This window comes from Pholcus phalangioides, unplaced genomic scaffold, assembly GCF_987345545.1.
Source record: "Pholcus phalangioides strain wild (caught in Gottingen) unplaced genomic scaffold, Ppha-v1.0 ptg000022l_1, whole genome shotgun sequence".
Taxonomy (NCBI): Eukaryota; Metazoa; Arthropoda; class Arachnida; order Araneae; family Pholcidae; genus Pholcus; species Pholcus phalangioides.
In genome coordinates, this window is record NW_028301615.1 from 35,430,578 (window position 1) to 35,456,317 (window position 25,740).

A 25,740-nucleotide genomic window follows, 5' to 3' on the forward strand; every position below is an offset into this window, starting at 1 on the left:
CGCAGGCGCAGGGTATATGTAGCTACTATTATAATATTTATAAAAGCTCTCTATATATCTGTATGGCGGAGGTAAACGGCACTTGTGCATTTTTTTTCAATATTGGAACAACGCTATTAATTTGCTGTACTTTCTTTACCCTACACATAGGTACAGTCGGCCCCCCGTATTCGCGGTTTCCATATTCGCGATTTCCGTATTCGCGGTTTTTTTTCCTTCATTGGATTTTTTATTTTTTGCAACACAGAAATCGTCATTCATGTGTTTTGTTTACAAAATTTGAGTTGTGCATGTTTAGGATAGCTCGCTAAAACTGGGGGCAGATGACAGCACTACACATAACAAGCATTACACAGAAACAAACTATACGTCAGGTTGCACTACACGTACACGCACATTCCCGCATTTACTGATTCGTTGGGGGGTTCCGCGGGGGGGGGGTGCATGTGTGGTGTAGCAGTAGTAGGTAGGGGCTCGGGGATCCATGATGTTCTTAAGTCAGCCACCTCGTTGGGCAATTTGCCTGTTGTGGCGTTGTATTTGTATTTGTATAATGACATTACTGTCATCATTATAGCCGTGACAGCTTCCAAGAGAGAAATAGTCACCTCGGGGTAGTCACTCTTTGGCCACAATGTAGCTAAAGGACAACCATTTCTACAGAGCCAACTGAAGAGACTATAAAAGACACTGTCACTTTAGCGAAACAGGTGGAGAAAGGTTCAATGATATTTATATAGAAGTCGAACAGCTAATTAATAGCAATTCAGAGGTATTGACTGTGGAGGAATTAATGCAGTTGACTGTTCCTGAAACTGAAGCGGTACCAGATGATAAAGATCAAGATCAAAGAAGATCAAAGAAGTAGAAGACAAGTTCACCATGTGTATATAACACAGCGGAAGGGCTTCGCACGTTCAAATCTGCAATAGATTGTTTTCATGACATAGATCCCTCTATGATATGCTCTTCACATGTAGAAAAATTGGCAGAGGAAGCCTTGTCATACATCATATTCCAACATACTTGATGATATGAAGAAACAGCAAACAGAAATCACAATATTCTTTCAGAAAACATCAACAATCCTTGCATCCTTTTTTACGTTCCCTTATACCTCTGCGTTTTTCTGCTATTCTCATGCTGTTCAATAAACGAGATATACAAGAAAAAAAAACTATGGTTTCGGTTATTCGCGGATTTCCCGTATTCGCGGTCACCCCCGGAACGTAACCCCCGCGAATACGGGGGGGCCGACTGTATATAGGAAACCAAGTCGTATTTCAATAGATAACAGAGATCATCATCATCAATGGTACATCAATCCTGAGATCGGTTCGCTCCCATGCTGAGCAGCCGCCACTCATCTCGGTCTTAAGCTTTGTTCTTCAGGTGGTTACAGCTGGTGCATTCTGCGTCATTTAGTAGCGTTGAGATCCGAGTGACTCTGTGGGCCTTCTCCTGGGCATTTTCCCTTCAGTCCTGCCTTCCATCACGTCTCTCGGCAATCCACCGTGCCGGAGAACATGTCCCAACCAATGTAGGCGTCTGTACAGTCGAATCCCGTTTTAACGTTATTGCGAAAATCTAGTTTTATCGTACTTCTCTAATCCCCAATATAATTTTATATAGGAACGATTCAAAAACCTAGTCCTTTATAATGAAATTTCGTTATAACGAAGTGATTTCTCCGGTCTGTTGGAGTTCGTTATAACGGGATTCGACTGTATTTAATCCTTTCCAGGATTTAGCGACTCTCTCTAACCTGTGTTAATACTTGTGAATTTGACAGCTCCAGCACCACATCTCCCAGCGCTTCCAATCGTTTCGCGTTCAAATAACAGAGATATTCATTTTATATAAAGGGCAACGTGTCACAATAAAGAAACAAAACAGAAAAACTCCTTTCGACTACTTTCCTGTTAAATTTCACTTTTTGTTACTTGGTGCCCTTTTTCTACCCCCGCTATACAGATATATACATATAAAAGAAATATTTCTCTAAAACGTACGCTGTCTTCTAACGGAAGTGACGAAATGTCTTACAGGTAGATGTAGTTTGCATGTACAAGTAAGACATCTGTATACAAATGGAGGAAATAACACTCTATTTTTTGCCAGGAAGACGAAGTTGTAATGGTTATTGTCGGATTATAATTCTATCATATTGGTATGGGAGAAACAAAAAAAGTTCGATGATAAAAATTTCAGTCGAATTTTTATTTCAGTGAAATTGCGAAATTTCTTGAAACGGGCGTAGATGACCAGAGCATTCATTTCAATCTCAACTTTTTATTTCTTCCTTTCATAACTATGCAAGTTCAACCATACGATAATGCATTGTTGACAACACATAATTTCTTGTTGCAATATTGTTATTGCAATGAAAAAAAAGCCGCGGCGTTTTAGACGAAAGGCGGTAACTAGATTTCCGTAGGAAACTTCACAACAGCTCTGAATAGACATTTAATAATTCATCGACGCAAGATAGAAAACAAGACACATAAAATGAGACGCATCGTGGAACAAGGTCATCTTAACAGCACGATGGGGGAACCCCCATGCATAGTTATGTTTTAACCTGCCCTACCTAGCTGGAAGTGCCTACTACTTAATAGCAATTTTTTATTTTTCATCGCTCACGGTGATGAAAAAAATGAAATCGATAAATCATGAAAATTATAACTGGAAGTACCTACTAATTAAAACAGTATTCTTTTATTGCAAAAAATTATTATGCTCTACACATACACAAAAATCTTCACTTTGGTGAGAACTATCAGGAAGACAAATTCGAATCAGGAAGACATTCGTATACGTTAGGTGATATACAGTCAGAGCCGTATCTAGGTGTCGGGGGCACCTGTAAAATTCGATAATTTTTTAACGGTGCTTTTTTCCCTGAAATAAATTTGATGCCACCCGTGGTGAATATGGATACCCCTTAGTTCCGGCCTCGCATGCAATCGAATATTTGTATGATTCAAGCAGGTTCAGATTCGTGGTATGTGTGGTTTTCCAAATGCGTTCTGGTATTGAACGCAGCAGAAATTTCACTTTCCACCGAGTTCACGAACTCGAATTTCTGTGCGGGTGCCTTGTGGCTCGGCGCATGATCGTTGGTCGATTTATGCGGCAGGGCGTACCTCAGCTTCTGCCAGAACCAACGTTCTCCCCATACTAGGTAAGTCCTCCTCAGCAAAATCTGCCTGATGTCCCTTTCCATTTCGTCATCTGACGGGAACTCACCGACCACAATCACCACGAGGCGATTCGTCTTCTCCTGAAGCATTTGAGATAACGCGGCTCGAATTTCGACACCGAACCACACGCTCTTCACGAAGGTATCCGTCAGAACGACGACTATCCTCTTGCTGTTCTGCACGGAATACACTATATTCTCGCTGATGAAGTTCCCCGGTACCCAGTCCCTTTCGTGCACGCAGAGCCGGAAAAAGGGAGGCATGTTTTCTAGTCCGTTGATGAGTTCATTCACTATAGGCAAGTCCTTACTGCCGTAGGCGACGAAAGCGTCGAATATTTTGTTGTCGTCGTCTCCGTCCTTGTTAGTGAAAAAGTAACGGAAGGTGGAAGTGCCGTACAAGAAAGCTTGGACAGTCATCCTGTTTCGGTTGTATGCCAGAGCAGCGAATAAAATAGTGATGACTAAAACACTGCTACACGTCACTCCGGCTATTAAACGTACATTCAGGACAGATGGCTCCGGGCATAGAATCTTAATAGGGATGTTATGTAATGGTAGCAAGCGTTTTTCGGCGTTATCGTAGCACGACACGTTCGCAATGTCTGCAATTCTGTCGACGTTATTGGACAACCATGTCCTTAAAGACTTGAGAGAGCAGCTACAGTTGAAGGGGTTGTTGCTCATCCTTATCCTGATGTCTTGCCGCTGAGAAACGAACTTCTTCACGGATGACGAGATGTCCTTCAGGCGATTCCCCGAGAAAAATAGGATCTTCAAAGATTCCGGAAGGTATTTCGTTTCGATCTCGTTCAGTGCGTTGTCTTCGAGATACAGTTCTGACAAATTTTCCCACGTTTTCACGTTCAAGGGATTTAAATGCGTCAGGTTATTTCTTCGCATGTATAATATGGACGCATTTTGTAGCGCGGATTCCGGGATGTTGACGAGTCCTCTCGCGGTACAATTTACGACTACGAGGCCGTCTTTAGCTCTCAGGCCACAGGAGCAAGCGTCTGGACAGCTTTTTAGCAAGTTCGTCACCAATTCGTTCCTTCCTAGTGTTTCGATAAGGCGGCCATGCAAGATCGATGGCAACGAACACCTCCATTCTCCGTGGTCCGGGAAATCGTGGAACAATTTGGTGTTGGGCATTTGCCTCGTCGAGTACCGATAGAAGTCATATAACTTCGTGTCGCAGATGAAAGGATTCCCACTGAGGAGAATGGAGTTTTTAGGCTGACCGTTGAAGAAGCAATGAGTGTAACTCGTCGAGTCGGCTTTGATGATGTAAGGCAGCTGGACATTGGAGATGTTACAGTTGCGGAAAGAAAAAGCGGTCAGTTGCTTCATGTTGTCGATACACGACGGCAGGACCAGCGATCTTATGTCGTTGAAGTCGAAGTCGGCGTTTTCCAAGTTGAGGAGTCCCTCCCAACGGATCTCCAATTTTTCGATGCGGTTTCTCGAGAAGTTCATTCTTCGGATTCGTACCTCATTGAAGAATCCAATATAGCTTATGTTATTCTGAGACGCATCTATAGCGTACAGTTCCTCGAAATTTTCGAGGGGTTTTTCCTCTAAAATATTAAGCTTGTTCCCTCTAATGTTCAAATACCTCAAAACTCTATTGCCTAAAAATATATTTGGTGAGAGCTGCATCAGGAAGTTGTGGCTCAAATCCAAACTATGCAGTTTATGGTTGTTTTGTAGAGTTTTCTCGAACATCCATGTCAGTTTATTGTAACTGATATCCAGGTATAACAGATTGGACAGCTTATTAAATATGCCCTCGGGTAAAAAAGCTATATCATTGCGGCTCGCATTAAACTTCGTAATGCCGTAAGAGTTTTCGAAAATATCTTTCCTTAAAGATCTCAAAAACCATCCGGATATATTCACTGTTCTAAGAACCGGCAAGTTCTGGAACAATCCATCGGGAAGTCTTCCGATTGCGTTGTCACCGATGTCGACTTTGGAAATATGGCTCGTCTTGCGGAAGGATTTCCGAGGTAACGTCTGAAGTTCGTTGTGAAACAAGATGATGTTGGTAAGTCCCGGAGCTAAAGAGAACGCATCCTCGTCGATATTCTGTATGTTATTGAAACCGAGGTTCAAAGATACGAGGGTGGGAACCGGAGCCAAAATTTCCATAGGAAATTCTCGTATCGAGTTATGGGATAGATCCAGCTCTTTGAGTTCCCGCAAGCCGTTGAGAAAACCCGACGGAAGGTAAACGATACCGTCTTTTCTCAACGACAGTTTCTGCAGGGATTGGAGCTCTGAAAAATCGCCGTTCCCCATTGTCTCGAGTGAACAACCCGTGATGGTGAGTTCCATGAGATTTCCGAAAAACTTCAAATAAGACTTGAACACCTGAAAAGTGTTTCTATTCTTTATCGACAGTGATCTAACCAGCTTCTCAGAGAGGACTCGCCTCACTCTGCCTAGACAGTCCCACCGACTAACGCATTTCGTGGTGGACAACTGTTCTTCCGTCAGATAATCTTTCACGTTATGGCAAACACGGAATTTTAAATTAACACGATTTGGAACATGAAAAAGGGGGTTTCTGGGAACGTCAATCGACCGATGAAGTTGTCCGGAATCGCGCAACTCGTTATGAGAAAGATGGAATGCATACAGAGTGTGTGCATACTGTTCACTAAGAAACTTTCTCTCGAGAATTCCCTGGCATGACAATTCGAAATGGAACCCGTCGATTATTAAATTGCACTTGTAATCTCGGGGTACTGTGTAACTTCTCGGACATATAAAAGAATAGTCGGAATACGTTTGTAGTAGAGCATTCTGAAAGATCAGCCATATAGTCCAGATCTTGTATGTGTCGGGCATCATCTGAAATTCGGAGAAACTTTATAACAAAATACCCTTTTGAAATTTCTCGAACTGCACTATGCGCCAGTGAACCACCGTTCTACGTGAATGACTCGTTCTTGAATGAATATCTGAGTACTTGAAGGCGTTAGCCATCATTCGAACTAACTTTTGTTCATGGGGCAACTGATATCGTGAACGATATTTCAGTCTTCTATGATCTGGAAATTTGACTCCTCGTTGGTGATACATGAACCTCACCTGAAACGTTGAAAAAGTACAAAATTATTATTTTTCTAAATTTAATTTCTTCAATTAAAATACAGTCCGAAATGGTCTCAACTATTTCTTTATTCTGTTCTCTCCTATTATTTTTTCCTGTTTGTTCCCTGAAGTTTTCTCAACATCTTCGCTTTTGAGGTATAGCTCAAAAGAGCGTGATACCATGTGAATTTTTACAACTGGACATTTCTAAAAAAATTTGTATTTGATTTAAACCTATTGCACCCAGGAACGCAACTAAGGGGGGAGAAGGCGTGTCTAGGTGCCCAGGGAGCAGGACGAAAAGGTCCTGATGAGAGTAAATACATCAAATTAATATAAAAACTCTTCTTTGATGGGGGAGGGTTGTTCCATTGTGGGCGTACCTGTTTCCATTTTTCTCCTATAGGTTTTGGTAAAATGTCTGCCCTCCGAAGGATTGATTGAGCTATTTAGCACACATATATCATATAACGCATTAAATTTCTACGTAATTTTACCTAAAAACAATTTGAAGAAAAATCGTATTCAATAAAGTGTCTCATAATGTTGTTTTGCGCACTTTTATGAGAAAACGTGAAAATGAATAAATTAATATTTATTCTGAATCCAAAGACAGAATTTATTTATTGAAAAAATCCAAGAATCGCTCTCATTTCCTACTTTAAAATCGTGATTCTCCACGTTATGTTGCCTACACCCGCGTAGCAAGTTTTTCCTACCTTTTATTTATACGGTGCTGCGGAGTAACCGTTCTGAGTTCATACGTTTGTGACCAGAGGCGTAGTACGCAAGAAAGAACAGGAGGGGGGGGGGAAGGCATGGCCTATCAAAGACGATCAAAAATTGAAAATATTTTTAAATCTCTTCGTGAAAAATTAAAATATCGAAAGAAAATATCTTTATACAGCATATTAATTTTATCCATTTCTGCCAACTTAAATGCTTTTTGAATATTAGTAGCTCAAAACTTCTCTGGGAGAGATTCCATGTGTTCCCATCCCTAAAAAGCCCAAACCCTGCTCCTCTAAAAATCGATCTTGCGTACGCCAATGCTCGTTAACAGGGTGCAGGGTATTGTTATGAGGTAGGTGGAACTTGGTTAACGCTTGATGTTTTGTACTGTCTAAACACCCCCCCCCCGTCTTTGCATTCTGTAATCGAAAATGCTTATTTAGGGGGGGGGGGGTCTTATATCAATGAATCGTATGAATTTAGTATCACCCTGTATTAAATGGAAGAAACATCAACGAACTGAAGAACCCCTCTCCCTTCCCCGCTACCTATCAAATAAAACTTGAAATTCTTCGATTAGAATCATCGACCGGATTTTGATTGATGTGTCGCATGAAAAGCAATATAGTATGATATTAGAGTTAATATTTTATGAGCAATAATGTTAGTTCAATTATCAAGTTTGCTTCGAAATTTCAACAGTTGTTATTTGTGTGCGGTAATAAAACATTAGCAACACTCGCAGAGTTTGATTGTAATGAATAAAGTTCGGATTTCTGTGTCTTTGCATATTTTTTTAATTTATTCTTTTTTTTTCGCATATTTCGCTATTTTCACGTGATTGAGCATATTTTCAAAATTTTAAGGCATATTTTGCGTATTTCCTAATTTTCGAATAAAAAAGTAAATTTTTTCCTCGCTATCCAATCCTGCTTCAGACTGGATTTTGCGGTTCCTGCTTTTTCTCTTAGAGCTAAGATTTTTATGCATTAAAAATGGCACGTAGTTACTGATTGGTAAAAATCCTGAAAGTCAGGATTTTCAACCAATCAGCAATGACATTGAATTTTTAGAGCATAAAAATACTAACTCTTCAAGGACACTGGTGTGTGCCTGCAAATAGACTAATAATCTGAATCGGTTTTAGAAACTATTGGGAAAAATTGACTAAAATTGGGGAATTTTTTAGCTTTTGTGGGAAATTTTGAGATTTTTATCAGATAAAAAGAATTGTTTATTTATTTTAATTTTGTGTGTGTAATGCTTTTCTGAAGCTAAGAAAGCCACCATTTTTTCACCGTGGATAAGTTTATAAAATGTGGACGTTTAGAGTCTGAGAATGCTTCCGAGTTTTTTTTGCTGCGCAGAAAAAATCCCCTATATTGTATAAGGTTGCACGTTGTTATTTTGTCATTCCTCACAGATATAGAAATTCTTTGAGCAAAGAAGAAGGTCTGTGCAAGTGAAATAAAAGACAATATGCCCCCTATCTGGTAGAAAAAAAAAATTAAAAATTAAAAGGCACATTTCATGTAAGAATGAAATTTCCCTTTTTACCTCGATCATCTCGGTGCTCATCATGTGTAATGCTTTTCCTAATGCCCTCCTCTCTCAAGACTGAGATTTTTGGTGGGGCCTCCGCTGCAGTGAATATATAGTGTAAAAAAAACAATGAGATTTGTCCCGTGCTAGAGCCCTGCCAGCCCTACCCTTGGAGGGGTCATAGTGCTCATTCAAACCATTGAGGATAGATTCTTGATTTCATAATCAGGCGATATTGCCGAACACTCTGTGATTCAATGATTAGCATCATGATTATTTTGGTTAGAGCCATAAGGGGTCATTCAAGTATTACGTCAGCATCGAGGGGGGGGGGTTTCGGATTTGCTGACTTTTGATGACAAGGGGGAGGGGGGTTTGAAGGTTGCTTACGTCATCAACCACCCCTTTTTGAAGATATGAAATATTCTAAGCTGCTGACGAAATTTTGCTGACGGGGGGGGGGGGGGGGGGGGGTCAGTGTTTTGCTGACTTTTGCTGACAAGGGGGGGGGGAGTCAAAAATGGCTGAAAATTTGCTTACGTAATACTTGAATGGCCCCTAAGTAAGAGTTCTTGCACGGGCGGCGTTTTTTTTTTCGTCTGGTGATGGTTATAATCAAAGCTTTTGATTCGTGAATATGCCCCCAAGTAGTATTTTTACAGTTACAGAGCTACAACCTCGTGAGTCCCACCCATGAGTTCAACTGGGCACGTCACGGAGACCTATGGCTCTCATCCCGCAGTAGGGCCCCTAGGCTGAGATATTTACTGGGCTCCTAGGTCAAACTCTTCAAAGGCCCCTCTAATATGAATATGCAGTGTGAGAAACAGAAAGAGAATCACATCTGATGAGAATCATCTCGGACCCCCGGGCAGGGGTCCTGCAAGACCCACTTTCTTTGTTAGCCATGCAGGGACCTTGTCGGCTGAATAGGAGCTTCCACGATAAAATCTGGCACAATGATTTATGACAATGAACATGTAAATTAAAAAGTGCTGCCAGGGCCGTCTTAAAAGCATCATGGGCCCCCGAGCCAAGTGATTTTTTTGGGGCCCTACCGGACAAATTCTCGAAAATTTCAAGCAAATCTAATTTTTGTGAGGCCCCAGGGCCGTGCCCGGGTGGGCCCATGCCTTAAGACGGCACTGAGTACTGCCTAGGTCCTCCTTCATTTTGCTCTGGGGCTATGGTGATGTTTGGACGGCAGTAGGGAGTCTCTTTTTTTGTATAAATATTCAAAAATTTGTTTGTTAAAATTTATTAAATTTTGTTAAGTTCTGTAGAACAGCCTTATAACAATCAAGGTTTCCACGAGAAACCTTACGTTGGAAACCCGTACGGGTTTATATCACGTGATATAGAGCAGTGGTTCTCAACCGGGGGCCATATGGCCTCAGGGGGCCCTAGGATATTCCAGGGGAGCCACGGATGAAAATCTGGCAAAAGGGGAGCCACGGCTACTGATACGGGGGCCACGAAGAAGTTTGTGGAATTAAATTTTTTTAGTCACTCTGACTAAAAAAAATTTAATTTGAAACAAAAAATGCATAGAATATATTTTTCGCAATTTTTCCGCTATGCAAGTAACATTAACATGAGGAAGGAAATAAAAAAAGCGTTGCATGTAATCTCGGTGGGTTTACGACTTGGGGGTGACAGTAGGCCCTGACAAAAACTATAGAAGAGGTTTAAGCAAAATGGAGTAACTGTAAAGACAGAAAATTGTGTGTGTTTGAAGACTTTTCATTCAAAGAGGGCTTCCATAAAGAAAGCAGACAAAGATTTCTTGACCATTCATTGCCATTCTTTTGAGTGCTGGTAGTAAATGCAATCCAAGAAGTAAATGGGTGAAAAGTGAAAGCTTTTAAAAAAACCCATCGTTTTTATGCAATTACAGACGGATAGCCATCTAGTTTATCACAAAGCTGTCTTCAACCGGCACTGAGTGGTCTGATCATTGATCATTTTTGGCGCACGACGAGGGCTAATTAGACCCCGGGACCTACAATTTATTGACGATTCCGAACGGCAGGCTTGTTTCTTATACTCATCGAGAGGTTGGTGCGCTAACCCCTCGATGGGGGACTCAGCAATTTTGTGCTGCGGTCAAGTCGTCATTTTTTGTTGTACCCCTATGTCAGGAAAGTTTTCTGACAAGGACGAACCGGGTATCGAACTCGCGACGCCTCTAAACCTGAGTGGTCTGATGGGGGAATATATTTATAAAAATAGAATAAGAAATGATTGCTCTGGGGTATTTTTTATGAATTTTTGGGGAGGGGGCTGTGCCAACCCATTGCCTCCACTGAAAAGAAATAAAGTCGAATTCAGTTATAACGAACTCCAAGGGACCAAATCATACATGAGGAAAAATACCCGCGAAATTAAATTTTTTTAAACTACATTGCTGTATAACTTAAGTAACTGTAATTGCATAAATTTGCTTTTGTGTCTCAATCGCAAGTGTTCTTATGTCATTCCTTTCAATTTAACAGGAAAAACGTGATTTTAAACATATTTAAGACGGTCTTAACGTCATTTGGTTTGCTAATTGGTTTATATGCAATCCAAGCAGATAATGTATTGGGACTTGGTAGGACTAAGATTGACATCACATCTTTAAAGTTTTTTTAATCTATACTGTAATGCTTCCTATTAACTGCCCTACTACGTAAGCCGGCTGCTGGCCTGCAACATGGCAAATAATTTCAATGCAATTTTCCTATACTGCAAGAACAATGTTGTGGACATTAGAAAAGAAAATTCTAAAATGGCGTATGACCACATTTAAAGCAATTGAAATCCGTTTATTTGAGAGTCAGGGCATCTGCTGATTTTTCAGAAACGTGTAATAAATTCTCACGTAAGTCTTCACTTTGAAATGTCACAACCGACCGGCTCAATGCGTATCTCTGTATCACTCAACCTAAAATTTGTGGTTTTTAGTGTTGATAATACGCATGCAAAACCAATTCAGCGACTCATTTTTCACAATCTGCAAAAACCTCGTGGATTTGATAGGTGGAAATGATGTCTAAAAGCCAAAGATTTGGAGTTCGAGTCAAAATGAAAATGTCAAATAATTGAAATTGTGCTTCGTATAAATGAAATATTTTAATTTTAATATTGAAAGCTATATATAGAGATTAATCGTGACCGTAGTCAAACGTCTCATAAATGTGAAATTTTGTCATAAAACTGAGAGTGAGGCCCGAATCCCCTTGCGCACAAGTGGAATTTCATGGCATTTACGCACAACCGAGCCCCTCTTGGCCAATTTTTCTTTTTTTCTCCCCACCCTTTCTTCCTTTTGTTTGCTTCCGAAATTTATAAAAGTAAAATGACATAATCACTATAAAAAGGGCTGTTTTCAGATCAAATTGCAAAAGTTCAATTACTTTAGTGGAAAAATATCAGATGTTTTTTTGGTGGGAATACAGTCAAACCCCATTACAATGAACGCCAAGAGACCGGAGTAATAAAGAAATTTCGTTACAAAAAAATTTCAGATTTTTATATTGTTCCTATGTAAACTTATCCGGGGCATTAGAAAAGTTTTCGTTAAAACGGTTTTTTTTCCGTTATAACGGTATTCGTTAAAACGAGAGTCGACTGTATTTCATCTCAAACTATTTTTTTACGTGCGAATGCAGACTGCATGGGTAACAGGGCGTATTACTGGCGAGTCGTTAGTCTTAAAGACATACCCAACTAGAAAAACTATCCAAATCACGTGTCCAACTCAGATATGTCATTCATGTTGTAAGGGATTGTCTAGTTATAAAATAAAAAAAACAACTTTTTATACCATCCCCGTGTGCCAAAGAACCCAATTAAGAAGTTGTTGCTATGTCTTTTCCCATGGCAACTAAAATAATTTCACGTTTCTAAGTGCAATATTCACCGAGATAAGCGAATTCGAAAAATTGAGGAAATTCGGGAAAAAAAAACAGCATTAAATGCGGGTAGAATGGTTTCCTCGCATTTAATGATGGTTTTTTTTCCCAACTTTCTTCGAATATCTCAGTGAATATTGCACTTAGAAACAATCAATTTCTTTGATGGAGACCGGGAAACAACTTTCCAATTGGGTTTTGGGGCACAGGGTGTCCACATAAAAAGTTAATATTTCTATTTTAATAGCTATAAAACCCCATCGAACATGAATGCAATATCTGATTACGACACGTTATTCGGGTACTTTTTCCAATTGGAAGTATGCCTCTAGGACCAATGGTTCGCCAGTAAAATGCCATATGCCCCGTTACCTATGCACCTTGTATATTAAATATAGTACAGACTATTATGTGAAATATTGTGTTGTGTTTAAGCCAACTCGCACGTTGCTTCGTTTGCCTGCGAGAGAGCGGCCATATTACGAACCAAAAAGCCACTTGAAGGCAGCTTGTCATCCAACGAAATATCAGATTTTCACCGTATCGAAATTAAAGTCAACAAACTGATAAGAGGGGGTTTCGGATTTGCTGACTTTTGATGACAGGGGTGGGGGGGTTGAAGGTGGCTTACGTCATCAACCACCCCCTTTTTGAAGATATGAAATATTCTAAGCTGCTGACGGAATTTTGCTGACGGGGGGGGGGGGTCAAAAATGGCTGAAAATCTGCTTACGTAATACTTGAATGGCCCCTTATTTATATTTTCCGATGGATTTGAAATCCTGATAATGAATCATTATTATGTTCACATGTTTTTTATTCCTAGTAGCATTTGCCGCGAATTCACAATGGCACTAACAATTTTAAAAGGGAATTAAAATTAATTTAATACTTAGAGTACTTTAAGAAATTCATTTAAAAATATTGTTGGTGCTGCTACCTACTTTCAAAATCAGAAATGCCTTATGTGGTGATGACGAGAAGCTCAGGCATAAAAAATTAAATTCTTCATTCAGCTACGCTCCTTATAAACAAAGCTTATAAACTGACCTGAAAGATCAAAATTCCAGTTCAATAATTTCTTCAAGACCCAAAGAGACATCCAAAATAAACGTCCTCCACGTCCGACGACAGGCAAGATCGTAAAAAGTTTTTCCACAATGCATTTTATAGTAATGTGCTGCCATCTAATGTCAAATTTAAAAGCGACTCATGTGGTGATGATGAAGTTCAAAGTAAAAAAAAAAACTATATTCTTTATTCCGCTCAGTTCCTTATAAACAAAGCTCGTGAACTGAACTGGAAATTTAAACTATAAGTTCGGTTATTTTATTTGAGCATAAGGAGACGTCCAAAACAAAGAGCCTCTTAATGAGCAGACGACAGACAAGAAGTCGGTTCCCTACGAGTTAAGCCCACAAACAGAACTGAAAGTTCGAACTGCCAGTTCAGTCATTTTTTCAGGACACAAGGAGACGCCCAAAACAAGTAACCTGGAGAGAAGCAGACGACAGAGATTATATATTACTGGAGGGAGCATCCAGCTACCGCGATTGCAGCGACATCAAATGCAGGGAAATTACGTGACCCGGTCAAAACAAACTTCCCGCCTGGCAATTTTTCCATAGAAATGTACAGTTCGGTCTCTAAATATTGGGTTTTGAAGATTTAAAAAAAGGATAGAGAGAAGAAGAAGATAGAGAGAGAAGAAGAGAGAGGTTAAATTATTTTTATTTAATACCGGAATCATTTCTTTCGTCATTTCTTGAATATTCTTTCATTAATTCTGGAATTATTTCTTTTATTAATTCTGGAATTATCTCTTTCATTAATTCTGGAATTATCTCTTTCATTAATTCTTTCACTAATTTTGGAATTATCACTTTTATCAATGCTGTAATTATCTCTTACATTAATTCTAGAATATTTTCTTCCATTAATGCTGACATTATCTTTCTTTAATGCTGAAATTATAACTTTCATTAATTTTGGAATTATCTCGTCCAAGCTGAAATTATTTTTTCATTTATTGTTTTAAACTACTATTTATGATATAAGAGAATAACAGTAGGGGTGGGGGGTCGTGTTTGTTTTTACCGAGTCACGTGATGTTCCGACGAAAGATATTGGGGGACACAGTTCTCAGCACTGCGAAGGCGGAGACCGCTGACGTCCTACTCTCTGCAGAGGCTTGATTTATATACTGTTGGTGCTGCCATTTAATCACGAAATTTCAGGAAACTCATGCGATGATGAAAGAGAGTTCTCTTTGTTATTTTTTGGCATGAAATTTTTTTATGAGACGAAAATTTCGGTAACAAAATTCGTACATTTGCAATAATCGATATTATGTAGAAAAAATAATTATTTCTTTCCACAAAAACATTCGGACAATATGGATGATCGAACAAATAAGTGAAAACACGGATTATGTGGTCTTCAGATAGCGTTACCAGATTCAATTTACGAATTTTTCTGGTAGAGCCTCCAAAAAATCCTTTGGCTCAGGGGCCTATGATGCTATTACGACGATCTTGCCTGTCAGCCCTACTCTTGTGGGGGTCATGGAATTCCAGTACTTGATTCCTCTATTAATTTACATTAATTACACAAAAATAGCAATTTTTCCGAATTTTTTGCAATAGCAATAAAAAATTCGAAAAATGATCAAAGTTACGAATTGCAACGTACATTTTATAAAGAGATGATGAAGCGCTTTGAAAGTATGACAACAATTTATGTCTGTTCAATATGATTCGAGCCACGATGAAGTGTCAGCAGGTGGACCACGTGCTAATTATTATTAATAATTTATGAATTTTGTGAATTTAATTCAAATGCCATTGCCTCTCAATGGATCGTGTTTGATTACGATCCAGACAATCAACGCGTTCCTGAAATAATGAAAAAAATGAGTGTGATAGAATTCGTTCTTTTCGTGAAAACAAAATTTCAAGATTTATGTTCGTAACTCGAAAAGTTTGTAAGTCGGGGAGCAACTACATAAAAAAATTTTAGAGAGGGCCGCAATTTTTTTTGTTTTTTTGCATTGGGCCGTGAAATTCTCCTAAGCCTGGACTGGTCTCCGTTTTGAATTTGAATATCTCAGGGAATAATGGAGTTAGAAACATGTAATTTGTTTGTTGGGCTCAGAAGAGAAAGAGCAACAACTGTCTAATTGGAAGTTAGAGGACGGGGGGAGGGGAAGGATCGTATAAAAATTTCATTTTTTATTTTGTGTACACTGTATTTTCATCCTCAAAACTCGTACAGGGTGATTTCTGGTCACATTTTGAGAATTTTTAAAATTAGAGCCATACCACTACGACGAACGGTTGATGAGATAAAAACTGTAACAACACTCCAAGGAGAAACCTTTGAATCTTAGAATGGCCATAATATTACCAATAGGCAGGGCCACAAGTAGTTGGGGAGAGCAGGCGAATCTGGTGCCCCCGGCACATTAAAATGGGGCGCAGATTTAACCATTTAACCTATCCTTCAGCATTACGGGGGGGGGGGGTGCCTAAATAAGTGGTTGCCCCGGCTAACCAAGTATCCAGTTGCGGCCCTGCCAGTAGGTATCTTATTTCTGACGATTCACCGTTATATATTTTGGGTATTTTTTATTTTTAGATACATCCTCAAGTTCGTAATTTACACATGGTAGCATTTCTTTTACTTCTACAGATCAAACTACACAGTTGATCCACTAATGAACCACAAAAATCATGTCCTTATTCTGTAGAACTTGGTTTACTGCGTGGGCCCACCTGAGCACTTCTGGCAACCAAGTGACAATTAGATCTGGTTCCGATTTTCAAGAGTAAATATGCAAATAGGTAGGTAGGAATTTTTAGCTAGGTAGTAGTGCCTCTCTCAGAAAAATCGCTTTGTATGTGGGCGTGTGATAATGTTAAGAGACAGCCCTGGGCGTACTTTATGAAAATTGTGAAAAGCTAATCAAAAAACTCAGCAAAATAATGTGGTCTAGTTTGCAATATTATTAGTTTCTCATCTTTTGTGCCATCCTTGTGATAATGATCTTCAACTATTACAATCAAGTGTTCTTAAAATTTCAAGCCAGGTTTTCCTAAGAATAGGTTTGTTGCGCAGCGTGAACCGAATTAGACTATTTCGCGCCGACAGAAACGTGTTACATAATCACGCCACGCGTTTGTGTTTTCCTAGCGAGACGCATCAGATCAGGGCGGCTATATAAAGTATATGGCTTTGGCATCAGCTACTCTGTCGTCTGCATGCACCGGTTTGAAGGGAAGGGAAAGAAAACAACCAAGAGTGAAGAGAATATCGGGGCAAAACCGCGGCGCACGACGCATTTGACTCCTCCAGAAGCTGTCGGCCAATCACGCCGGACGTAAAAACAGTCATGCTGCTTTTCTTACTGGTGAGTGGACGGCGTGTCGCGCTGGATGAATCACGTTGCGCGTGGCACAGGAAACCTGCTCCTAGGAAAACCCGGCGTTAGGATCTTCTATCGGATGATCGATGTTGAAAGAAAAATCGCGCATTAAAAAAAATACCATATGATATCTTTTTGGTGGTGCCCCTTTAGTCCTGATGCCCTAAGCACGTGCTTATTTTGATTAATGGTTAATCCGGCCCTGTGACTGCGCACATGATTTCTCTGGAGTGAATGTTTCAAACAAATATTTAAATATTTTTCACACGTATTTTAGTTCATTTTTTTAAGTTCATAGTATGGCTACAACATGAACCTATATCCTTGATACATTATTGAAAACGATGTGAAAGGTTGAACTTTTCAATTGTGATTCATTTGGGTGGCTACTCCCTCATTACTACTTTTATCCGCATGAAGAGAATAAAATTAATAAAACTGCTTGCTACCACTTTTTGCGATTTTTATCACTACAAGAATGCGTATTTTGGAAGCTACAACTTGACATTTTCTCAACGAAACCATAATCATTTACACAAAAATAAACTAATTTGAAATAATACAAATTTCATCCATGGTGAATTTTCCTACATGTGTAAGCGTAAGAGGGTTCTCATACTAGGGGATTTCAATTACCCAGGTATTGATTGGGTGAACCTTTCATCTAGAGATCAGATCAGATGAAAGAGACTTTCTTAAGTTGGTGCTCGAAAATGTTTTGTATCAGCATGTATGAGAAGCCACTAGGGGTACTGCTATTTTGGATTTAGTTCTTACTAGTTCTGAGGATCTTGTTGAACATGTTTCGGTAGGGATAGAGTTTTCTTCCAGTGATCATCGTATCGTCAGATTTCACTGTAACTTTTCCTCGGGTAAGGTCGATAACAAAAGACTGGTTCCTTGTTTTCGAAGAACCAACTTTGATGTTTTGAGAGAAAGTTTTCAAAGACTGGTTGGAATCAGTAGGGGTGGTAAGTCAATGGTAAGAATTTAGTATGAAGCTGTCCTCTGTTTTGCACGACGTCATACCCTTTGTTCGAGAAAAACGTATTTGTACATCGCACCCTCTATGGTTCACGGATAGCGAGCGTAACCTTTATCTTGAAAAGAAAAGAGCATTCAGAGAGTATAAAAGTGGACGAGGTGACCTACCATTGCTTACTGATAAAAGAAGAGTGTTGAAGAGAGTGATAAGGGATAGTAAAAAGGAAGTTGAATCTAGGGTGGCAGATAACATTATCTTTGACTTAAAATCATTTTTTCGACGCGTCAGTAATGGATGTAAGGGGACAGTTGGCCCCCCTCTCGATAGGAGGGTCTAGGTTAGAGATGTAGGCATGTGTAGTGCTTTCAATGACTGTTTCGCGTCGGTTTTTAATGAAGATAATGATATTCGATATACGGGTGTTGCATGGGGTAATAAAACCCTCAACGATATTCAAGTAGAAGATGTGGAGGTCCTAAATCTTCTAAGAAATGTATGTGCAAGAAAAGCGCCAGTATCAGATGATATCAATCCTCAGGGAATGTGCTAACGAATTGTTGGGGCCAGTCGCACAGATATATAGGAGTAGTGTTGCTGAGGGTATCGTCCCAAGGGATTGGAAACTTGCTAATGTTGTTCCGATATTTAAGAAGGGTAGTAGAGAAGCGGTGTCCAATTATCGTCCAGTGAGTTTGACGAGCTTCATCTCGAAAATTTTGGAAATTATCATCAAAAGGCAGTTTGTGAAGTGGATAGGCGAGAATAATGTATTGTCGGATAATCAGCATGGGTTCAGGAAGGAGAAGTCATGTGTAACTAGCCTCCTTTGCTTCTATGATCACGTGACTAAGGCTTTGGGTAAGAGCAAAAATGTAGATGTTGTTTACCTTGATTTCCAGAAGGAATTCTCATTGACGAGCGGCTTAGGTTTTCTGAACATTGTTCAGCGGTGGTGAAAAAAGCGAATAGAATGCTCGGTTTCATTTTCAAAAAGATCTCTTCGCGTTCTCCTAGTCATTCTTCCGCTTTTTCGAGGCTTAGTTCGTCATGGACTGGAGTATGCTGTAAGGTTTTGGGGACCATACCTACAGAGGGACATACACTTGGTTGAAGGGGTACAGAGAAGAGCTACGCGTGTCCTTATTGGCACGGGGCTTGAGTTATGAAGAGAGACTTCATTTTTTGAATATGTTTACATTAGATGAACACAGGTGTCGAGGAGATATGATCTATGTATTCAAAATTTTCAATGGGATGGATAGGATGGACCATGAACTTTTAGTACACCGCCAATCGACTGCTTTTACAAGGGGACACTAGTATCCTTTATAACGGTTTGTAACTTTTCCAATCCTACCAGTAATTGAAGAAAACCCGGGAAGAGCGCCGGGTATTTCCGTTAGCCTATATACAGGGTGTCCTGTAAGTGATAATGTGGCCATTATCAGATCCGCCCATCGTATAGGTATAGTTTCAATTTAAAAAATGCTTAAAAGGCGTTTGAATAATATTCGCTGCACAAGCTGGACGTATGACGTCGCTGACAAAACTGGGAATAAAAATGTTCAACGCCAACTGATGAACTGAATGCTTGCCTCAAATTATCAGCACTCTGGCACGAAGTTAAAAAATTATCATTATCCACCAACATGCGAGTTCAACTGCAAAATGACTCAGCACTGCTATCATTTTCACATCAGTTGACCAACCAGTAGACCCAAGCACTGGACCGATTACGTTCCCAAATGGATTTTACCAGTTGTTAAACTCAGTTCAAGAACTTGCAGACAAAGTCTTCCCAAACATTCAACAAAATGACCAAAACCATGAGTGGCTTTCTGAGAGCGATTCTGGCACCGAAAAATGACAGTGTGAACAAGATCAACGAAAAAATCCTAAAAATTATTCCAGGAGACTCCACATCTTACAAATCAGTTGACACTGTCACAGACATTTAGTTCTGTATCCTGCAGAATTTCTGAACTCCTTTGGATATTAAACGGGTGTGTCACCATACAATTTGACCCTCAAAGTCGGATCACCTATAATGCTTTTAAGAAATTTGGAGACACCGAGACTCTGCGTGAAGGATTTGCACAATTGCATCATTGAAGCAACGATTCTAACTGGATGTGAAAAAAGAAGAAGAAGCCTTCATTCCACGTATCCCAATTATCACCGAAGAAATGCCATTCACTTTCAAGCGATTACAGTTCCCGATTCGTTTAGCTTTTGCCATGACAATCAACAAAGCGCAAGGCCAGTCCTTAGCAGTGGCAGGTATCAACCTACTTGAGCCCTGTTTTTCACGCGGACACCTTTTCGTCGCCTGTTCGCGTGTTGGTAATCACAAAAATTTGTACATCTACGTACACACCAGATGGAAAAAGAAAAAATATTGTGTATCCACAAGCGATTGTCTGAAGATTTTAATTAAAATATTTAAAAATAAAAGTAATTTTCTCTTACTTGATGCAGAATTTTTTTTGATTAAGAAATAATTAATAAGCTATACGTATATAACTTTTTTACGGGGCGGGCAACGTCGCCGGGTATCAGCTAGTCTTCTATATATATAAAATTGATTTTCTGTGTGTGTGTGTATGTTCTCTATACAAATCTACAATTTTAGATCGATAGTCGCCAAATTTTGCATATATACCAAACGGAACTCGACTTGAACGATAGGCTACTTTAAAATTTCGTCAGACCAGGGCAAATGCCCCAAATGGGCAAAAAACTGTCCGGCAACAATGGTTTTTGGACCTCAACAATCACTTTCCGAACGTTTACTTTGGTTACCGTGGTTCCCTAGCGATGAGTTTCAGACGTGTTTATGCCTTTATAATGGTTTGCCACATTTTCAATACTCTCAGTAATGAGGCTTTTTGAATAGACGTTATAATCATCATCATCGCTTTGATGGTCAGGAAAAGAGCGATCCTCATAGAAATCAGTATTAAAATTGCCGATTTAACTGCATAAATACGGAAATTTAATGGGGGGGGGGGTTTCCTGCCACATCAATAATTTTAAAAATTAAATCGAATTCTCGATTTTTGAAATATTGAATTCGCTTGGAGATACGAAGCCCAGAAAATTAAGTATGAAGTAATTAGCCGGATCTACTTTTGAGTTGGATATTCATGCAATAACATTGATTTCAACTTTTTATTTATATCTTCTCAAGCATGAAAATTAATGTCTCCGTATTGTCTTTTGATATTTATTTGCATAAATTCATGTGGGTTAGGATATTTTAAAATTAGTTATGAGCCCGTGAAAAATGCATCGAAAAAATTCCACAGCTTTAATTAAGCATTTTTGGAAGCTGAAACAGGCAGAGATGGATAACTTGAAGTTCAGGGGGAGGAAATCGAAATACCTAGCACCCATCAAAAAAAAGGGGGAGGGGACTATTCATTTCTATGTTTCTTTAAATTTAGATTTGTTTATTTCATGAGTCGCGCAGGACGTCGCGATATTGGTTATCTTTAGACACGGTTTGCATGTCCCTCAAAAGGTCTGGACACACATATCCGCACCGTGCCAGGACCGTAGCTCGGGCGTCAGTTGGCCGTGGCTCGGCTCGTTCCTCTTCAGACCACACCTTTCCGTGTGTTGCCCGTGTCGCTGCCGTATGCTGACTACGAAGCTGTGTCGATTGCTTCAAGTCTTTAACGCAGCTGGTTCGGTGTAATCAAAATGTTCAGTAAATTAATTAACAAGAGTGATTTGGATATAATAACCCTAGCGTAAATTAACAATAATTAATTGTTCTAAACATTTCTGTAAATAATCTATACATGTATATAAATTTTTTATTTTGGATTGATCTCCGATAGATTTTTTGTGTGACAAACCCGCAAAAAAGGATAGGGTCTATTTAATGCAGCTGAAAATAAAAAGACGGCCATTTGCTTAGTTTGACTATATGCATTCTTGTTTATAGTTTGGAGAGAGGAGATTATTTACGGAGAGAGAAAAAAAAGTCATATAGAAATTAAAACAATCTGTGGGGGAGAGGGGTACTCTCTTTTCCTCACCTACACACTCGTTTTTTTTTTATTCAGAGTCAACGGCCATGATAAATATAATCATCTGTAGGGGCAGGTGGTGTCAAATTCCGATAACACCTCGGAGAAGCGTATCTCAGCTCAGTAGGAGCATATTGTACGAAAGAGCGAGCATATCTTTCACTCTGTGTGTGTGTGTGTGTGTGTTCGCGGAATCTTCTAAACTAAAAATTGGCTCCTCTGCAGATGGCAAATGGATATTAAAATCAATAACAATTGGGGTGTTTAGTCTGCCGGGGCTTGATTCAATGATAAAGCCTCACCAGTATTCGATAGTAATTTAAAGCACTCATTGCCAAAGTCCCAGTCGCTGAAACACCTTTGTCAGATATTTATCACAAAGGTGCTCGACTTTTTGGAAGGTGTGGGTGACTTCATTGTTTTGAAATATTTCGCGGGCTTCTTAAGTTATCCAGAAATGAGTCTCGATCCTCCAAAATTATCTAAAAAGAAGTGGCACGTGCCGCTTAAGTGATCTGCAAGCGTGCCGCGGGCCACTCGAGAGATCTGGAAATGTGCCACTAACCACTCAAATAGGATAATCTGCAAATGTATCACAATCCACTTAAGTGAACTGGAGGTGTGCCGTTAGTCGCTCAAGTGATTTTGAAATGTGCTTGAGACCACTCGAGAGCCTTGTTTTGTTCTTTGTTGTCACGGGCCACATCAAATGCTTCCGAGGGCCGCATTTGGAGCACAGGACATGGGTTAAGCATTTATGGCTTAACATGTTGCATCTGATGTGAGTACCAAATTTAAAATGTCTCCTATATTTTCCCATAAGAAAAACCCCAAAAATTTTCGAACCGTTTTCTATTTATATAATTTATGTTAAAACCAAAACAATGATTCATTTATAGAGCATCGGAAATTAAACCCAGTTAGTTTTCCAAGTTTACATTATTATTTTAACAAAAATCTCCCCGGCAAAATTTCGTTATATGCTATGTGAAACATAATTTTAAACTTTGTTTTCCCATCAAAGTTGTGAAAATGTTTATCCATATGTTTTCTACATATTACGCTAGTACCACAGAAGCGAGGCCAGGTGCGTCTAAACAATTTCGGGGCACGAAAAATGTTTAGGACACCCCCTCTCTTTACCAAGATTTCATATATTTTGTGGGAAGAGGGAATCGGCATACTGAATATACACGAACGCTAAGAAATACCCCCATACAAAAAAAATAATAACTACACAAATGCGAATTAACACAAAAATTAATGGAGGTAATTTTAAACTAATGTGAGAAACCGTTTCCGAAATTAAGGAAAACTTTAGAATCGATGGATTAAAAATAATTGAAAGAAATTATTTCAGTACCAATGAAAATTCAGAATTAATAAAAGAAATAATTTCGGAATAGATTAAAATTTAGAATTAACGGAAGAAATAATTCCAGAACTATTGAAAATTCAGAATTAATAAAAGTAATAATGCAGAAATTGATTAAAATCAAGAAATAAATGGAATTAATAATTCAGCAATTGATGAAAATTGAGAAGCGACATAAAATAAATGAGCTCTCTCCTCTTTTATAAAAAAATCTGCGCTCTCTCTCTCTCCCGAGACCGCACCGTCACCGTAAAAATATAAAATAAACTAGTTGGTGACGGTGCGGTGACGGTGCTCGGCTACGGTGCGGATATGTGTGAACGGCTGCATTGCTTAGCAAAGAATTATTCTTTGACCGTGTGATGACCTACACTCGGCCGACGCACGTGTCGGGCACGGTGCGGATATGTGTGTCCAGACCTAAAGAAAGAGGGAGATATCACGTGGTTCATAAAGTCTCATTGAAGAAAACCCGGGCAACGCCGGGTATTATAGCTAGTTGTTTATAATTTTCGTTAATTGCATTTTTAATTGGGTTGCTGTATTTTTGAAATATATGACATCCATATTTTTATGGGCATCTTTCTCTCAGCCACCTCGTTGGGCATTTTGCCTGTTGTGGCGTTGTATTTGTATTTACAGTAACTTGATGACATTGTGTCGTCTTCAAGCGCAGAATTTACATTGATTGAAAATAATTTATTCTAATTTTTTTACTGTATTTTATTACGTTTATTTTGCTCTTTCGTTATTTTCATAAATTAAAAATTAATCAAATTAAATTCAAACATATTTATATACTTCAGACAATTTTTGGATAACTATCTTCTAATGGAAAAACGGGGGGTGGTAGAAAATTATTCATGTTCGCAAGAGGGGGGCCATAGGAATAAGAAATGGTTGAAAGGGGGCCATGGACAAAAAAAAGGTTGAGAACCACTGATATAGAGAACAGATATAGGTATACAGAAATGGGCAGTCAGTACATTCCGAAGTCAAACAGCGCTACCGCTAGAAATACTGTGCTTCCAGTATGGTATTGGCTGAAAGAGGCATTTGCCGGAAGATGAAGGAATCCAAACTTTTGCTGGGAAAAAGCAGCTTCCGAAATGACAGTTAATTGGAAAAAATTCTGATAAAGAGTGAAAAGATCCTTAACAAAAATAGAATAACTTTTTTCACAGAAACCAGCTTATCTAGTGATAGGTGACACGTTATGGAAGTGCAAGAAAGGTGTGTTGAGATGAATTAAGCATTGAATAGCAAAGAGTTGAATAGCATTTCAGCACTGAAAAGTATTGTGTATTTATCTGTGCTCGCTTATTCACTCGTGCTTTCGCCTTCGAAATTATTTCACTATGTAAAAATTTGTGAGAGAGTGAAAACACCGTCATAATAAATCAGTCATAGAAAATTCCGCCCTAGGCTGCCGCCATATTTTCGTGGTTCCGTTAGTGGCCGTTGTTAGGAGGTTTTACTGTATGTAGTACAACTTGTATGAAAATTCCAGCTGAATGTCACGGAAATTCAAAAAGATATACGCGATATTGTGAGCTGTAATTTCGAAACTTGCTGAAAGGAACTAAAAAATAAGGGATTTTCAACAAGTTGGTATGCGATTATTTGCTGTTCCCATTTTTGACTTCAGTTTGTTTATTTGACATCATACACGCGTGTTACGCCATCGTAACGTGTAGGACTCAGATACGTTATCCATGTTGCGAGGGCATGTATTAAAATTGAAAAAAAATTATACTTTTTATGCGGACAGCCGGTGCCCGAAACCCAATTAGAAAGCAGCTGCCCTGTCTCTCCTGATGTGTGTGCCAACAAAAAAATATATATGCCAAATTTTTAAGTGCAATATTCAAAGATATTCGAATTAGAAAAACGGAGGAAATTTGGGTAAAAACGGTTAAGGTATTTTTTAGGCATCCTACCCTGTGTATGTTGTCAACAGTGCTTTATCGTATTGCTGAACTTCATGGAGGAAAGAATAATTATGTATTATAACCTCCTTAAGACTGAACTTCCACTTTTCTGAAAGATACTGTCGGAGAAAAATAACGTTGGGTGGTAGGTATATATAATACCTATAATCCCGGTTCGGGCATGGATGTCTACTAACATTAACAAATTTCCTGGACGGATCATGCTGATCCCTTGGGAATACGTGAAGATCACGTTATTATTATTATATATGACCGAAATTTTAGAACGATTTCCCCCCCCCCCCTTCCCGTGTTTTTCTAAAAATTCGAGAAAATGTCTGAACTCCAAAATGACTCAGGCTTTTGGAAATATAGTGTATGTTCACAATAAGAGAAAGCCGCGCCTTTTTAATTACTAAGACAAATGAGTATCTGGCTGATCACCTTCAATGTATCGATACTTACAAATTTAAATCAGACACGGTGGATGTCAAAAGAACTGTCCTGTCAATAAT

General features: G+C 39.1%; 1 protein-coding gene across 1 annotated transcript; it reads right to left on the minus strand.

Annotated features, from left to right (window-relative positions):
* Nucleotides 1–2,983: 2,983 nt before the first annotated feature.
* Nucleotides 2,984–5,506, minus strand: LOC149070256 (protein toll-like). The gene has a single exon (XM_089249302.1). The coding sequence runs from the start codon at nucleotides 5,504–5,506 to the stop codon at nucleotides 2,984–2,986; it is 2,523 nt and encodes an 840-aa protein (XP_089105428.1).
* Between the last annotated feature and the right edge of the window lie 20,234 nt (nucleotides 5,507–25,740).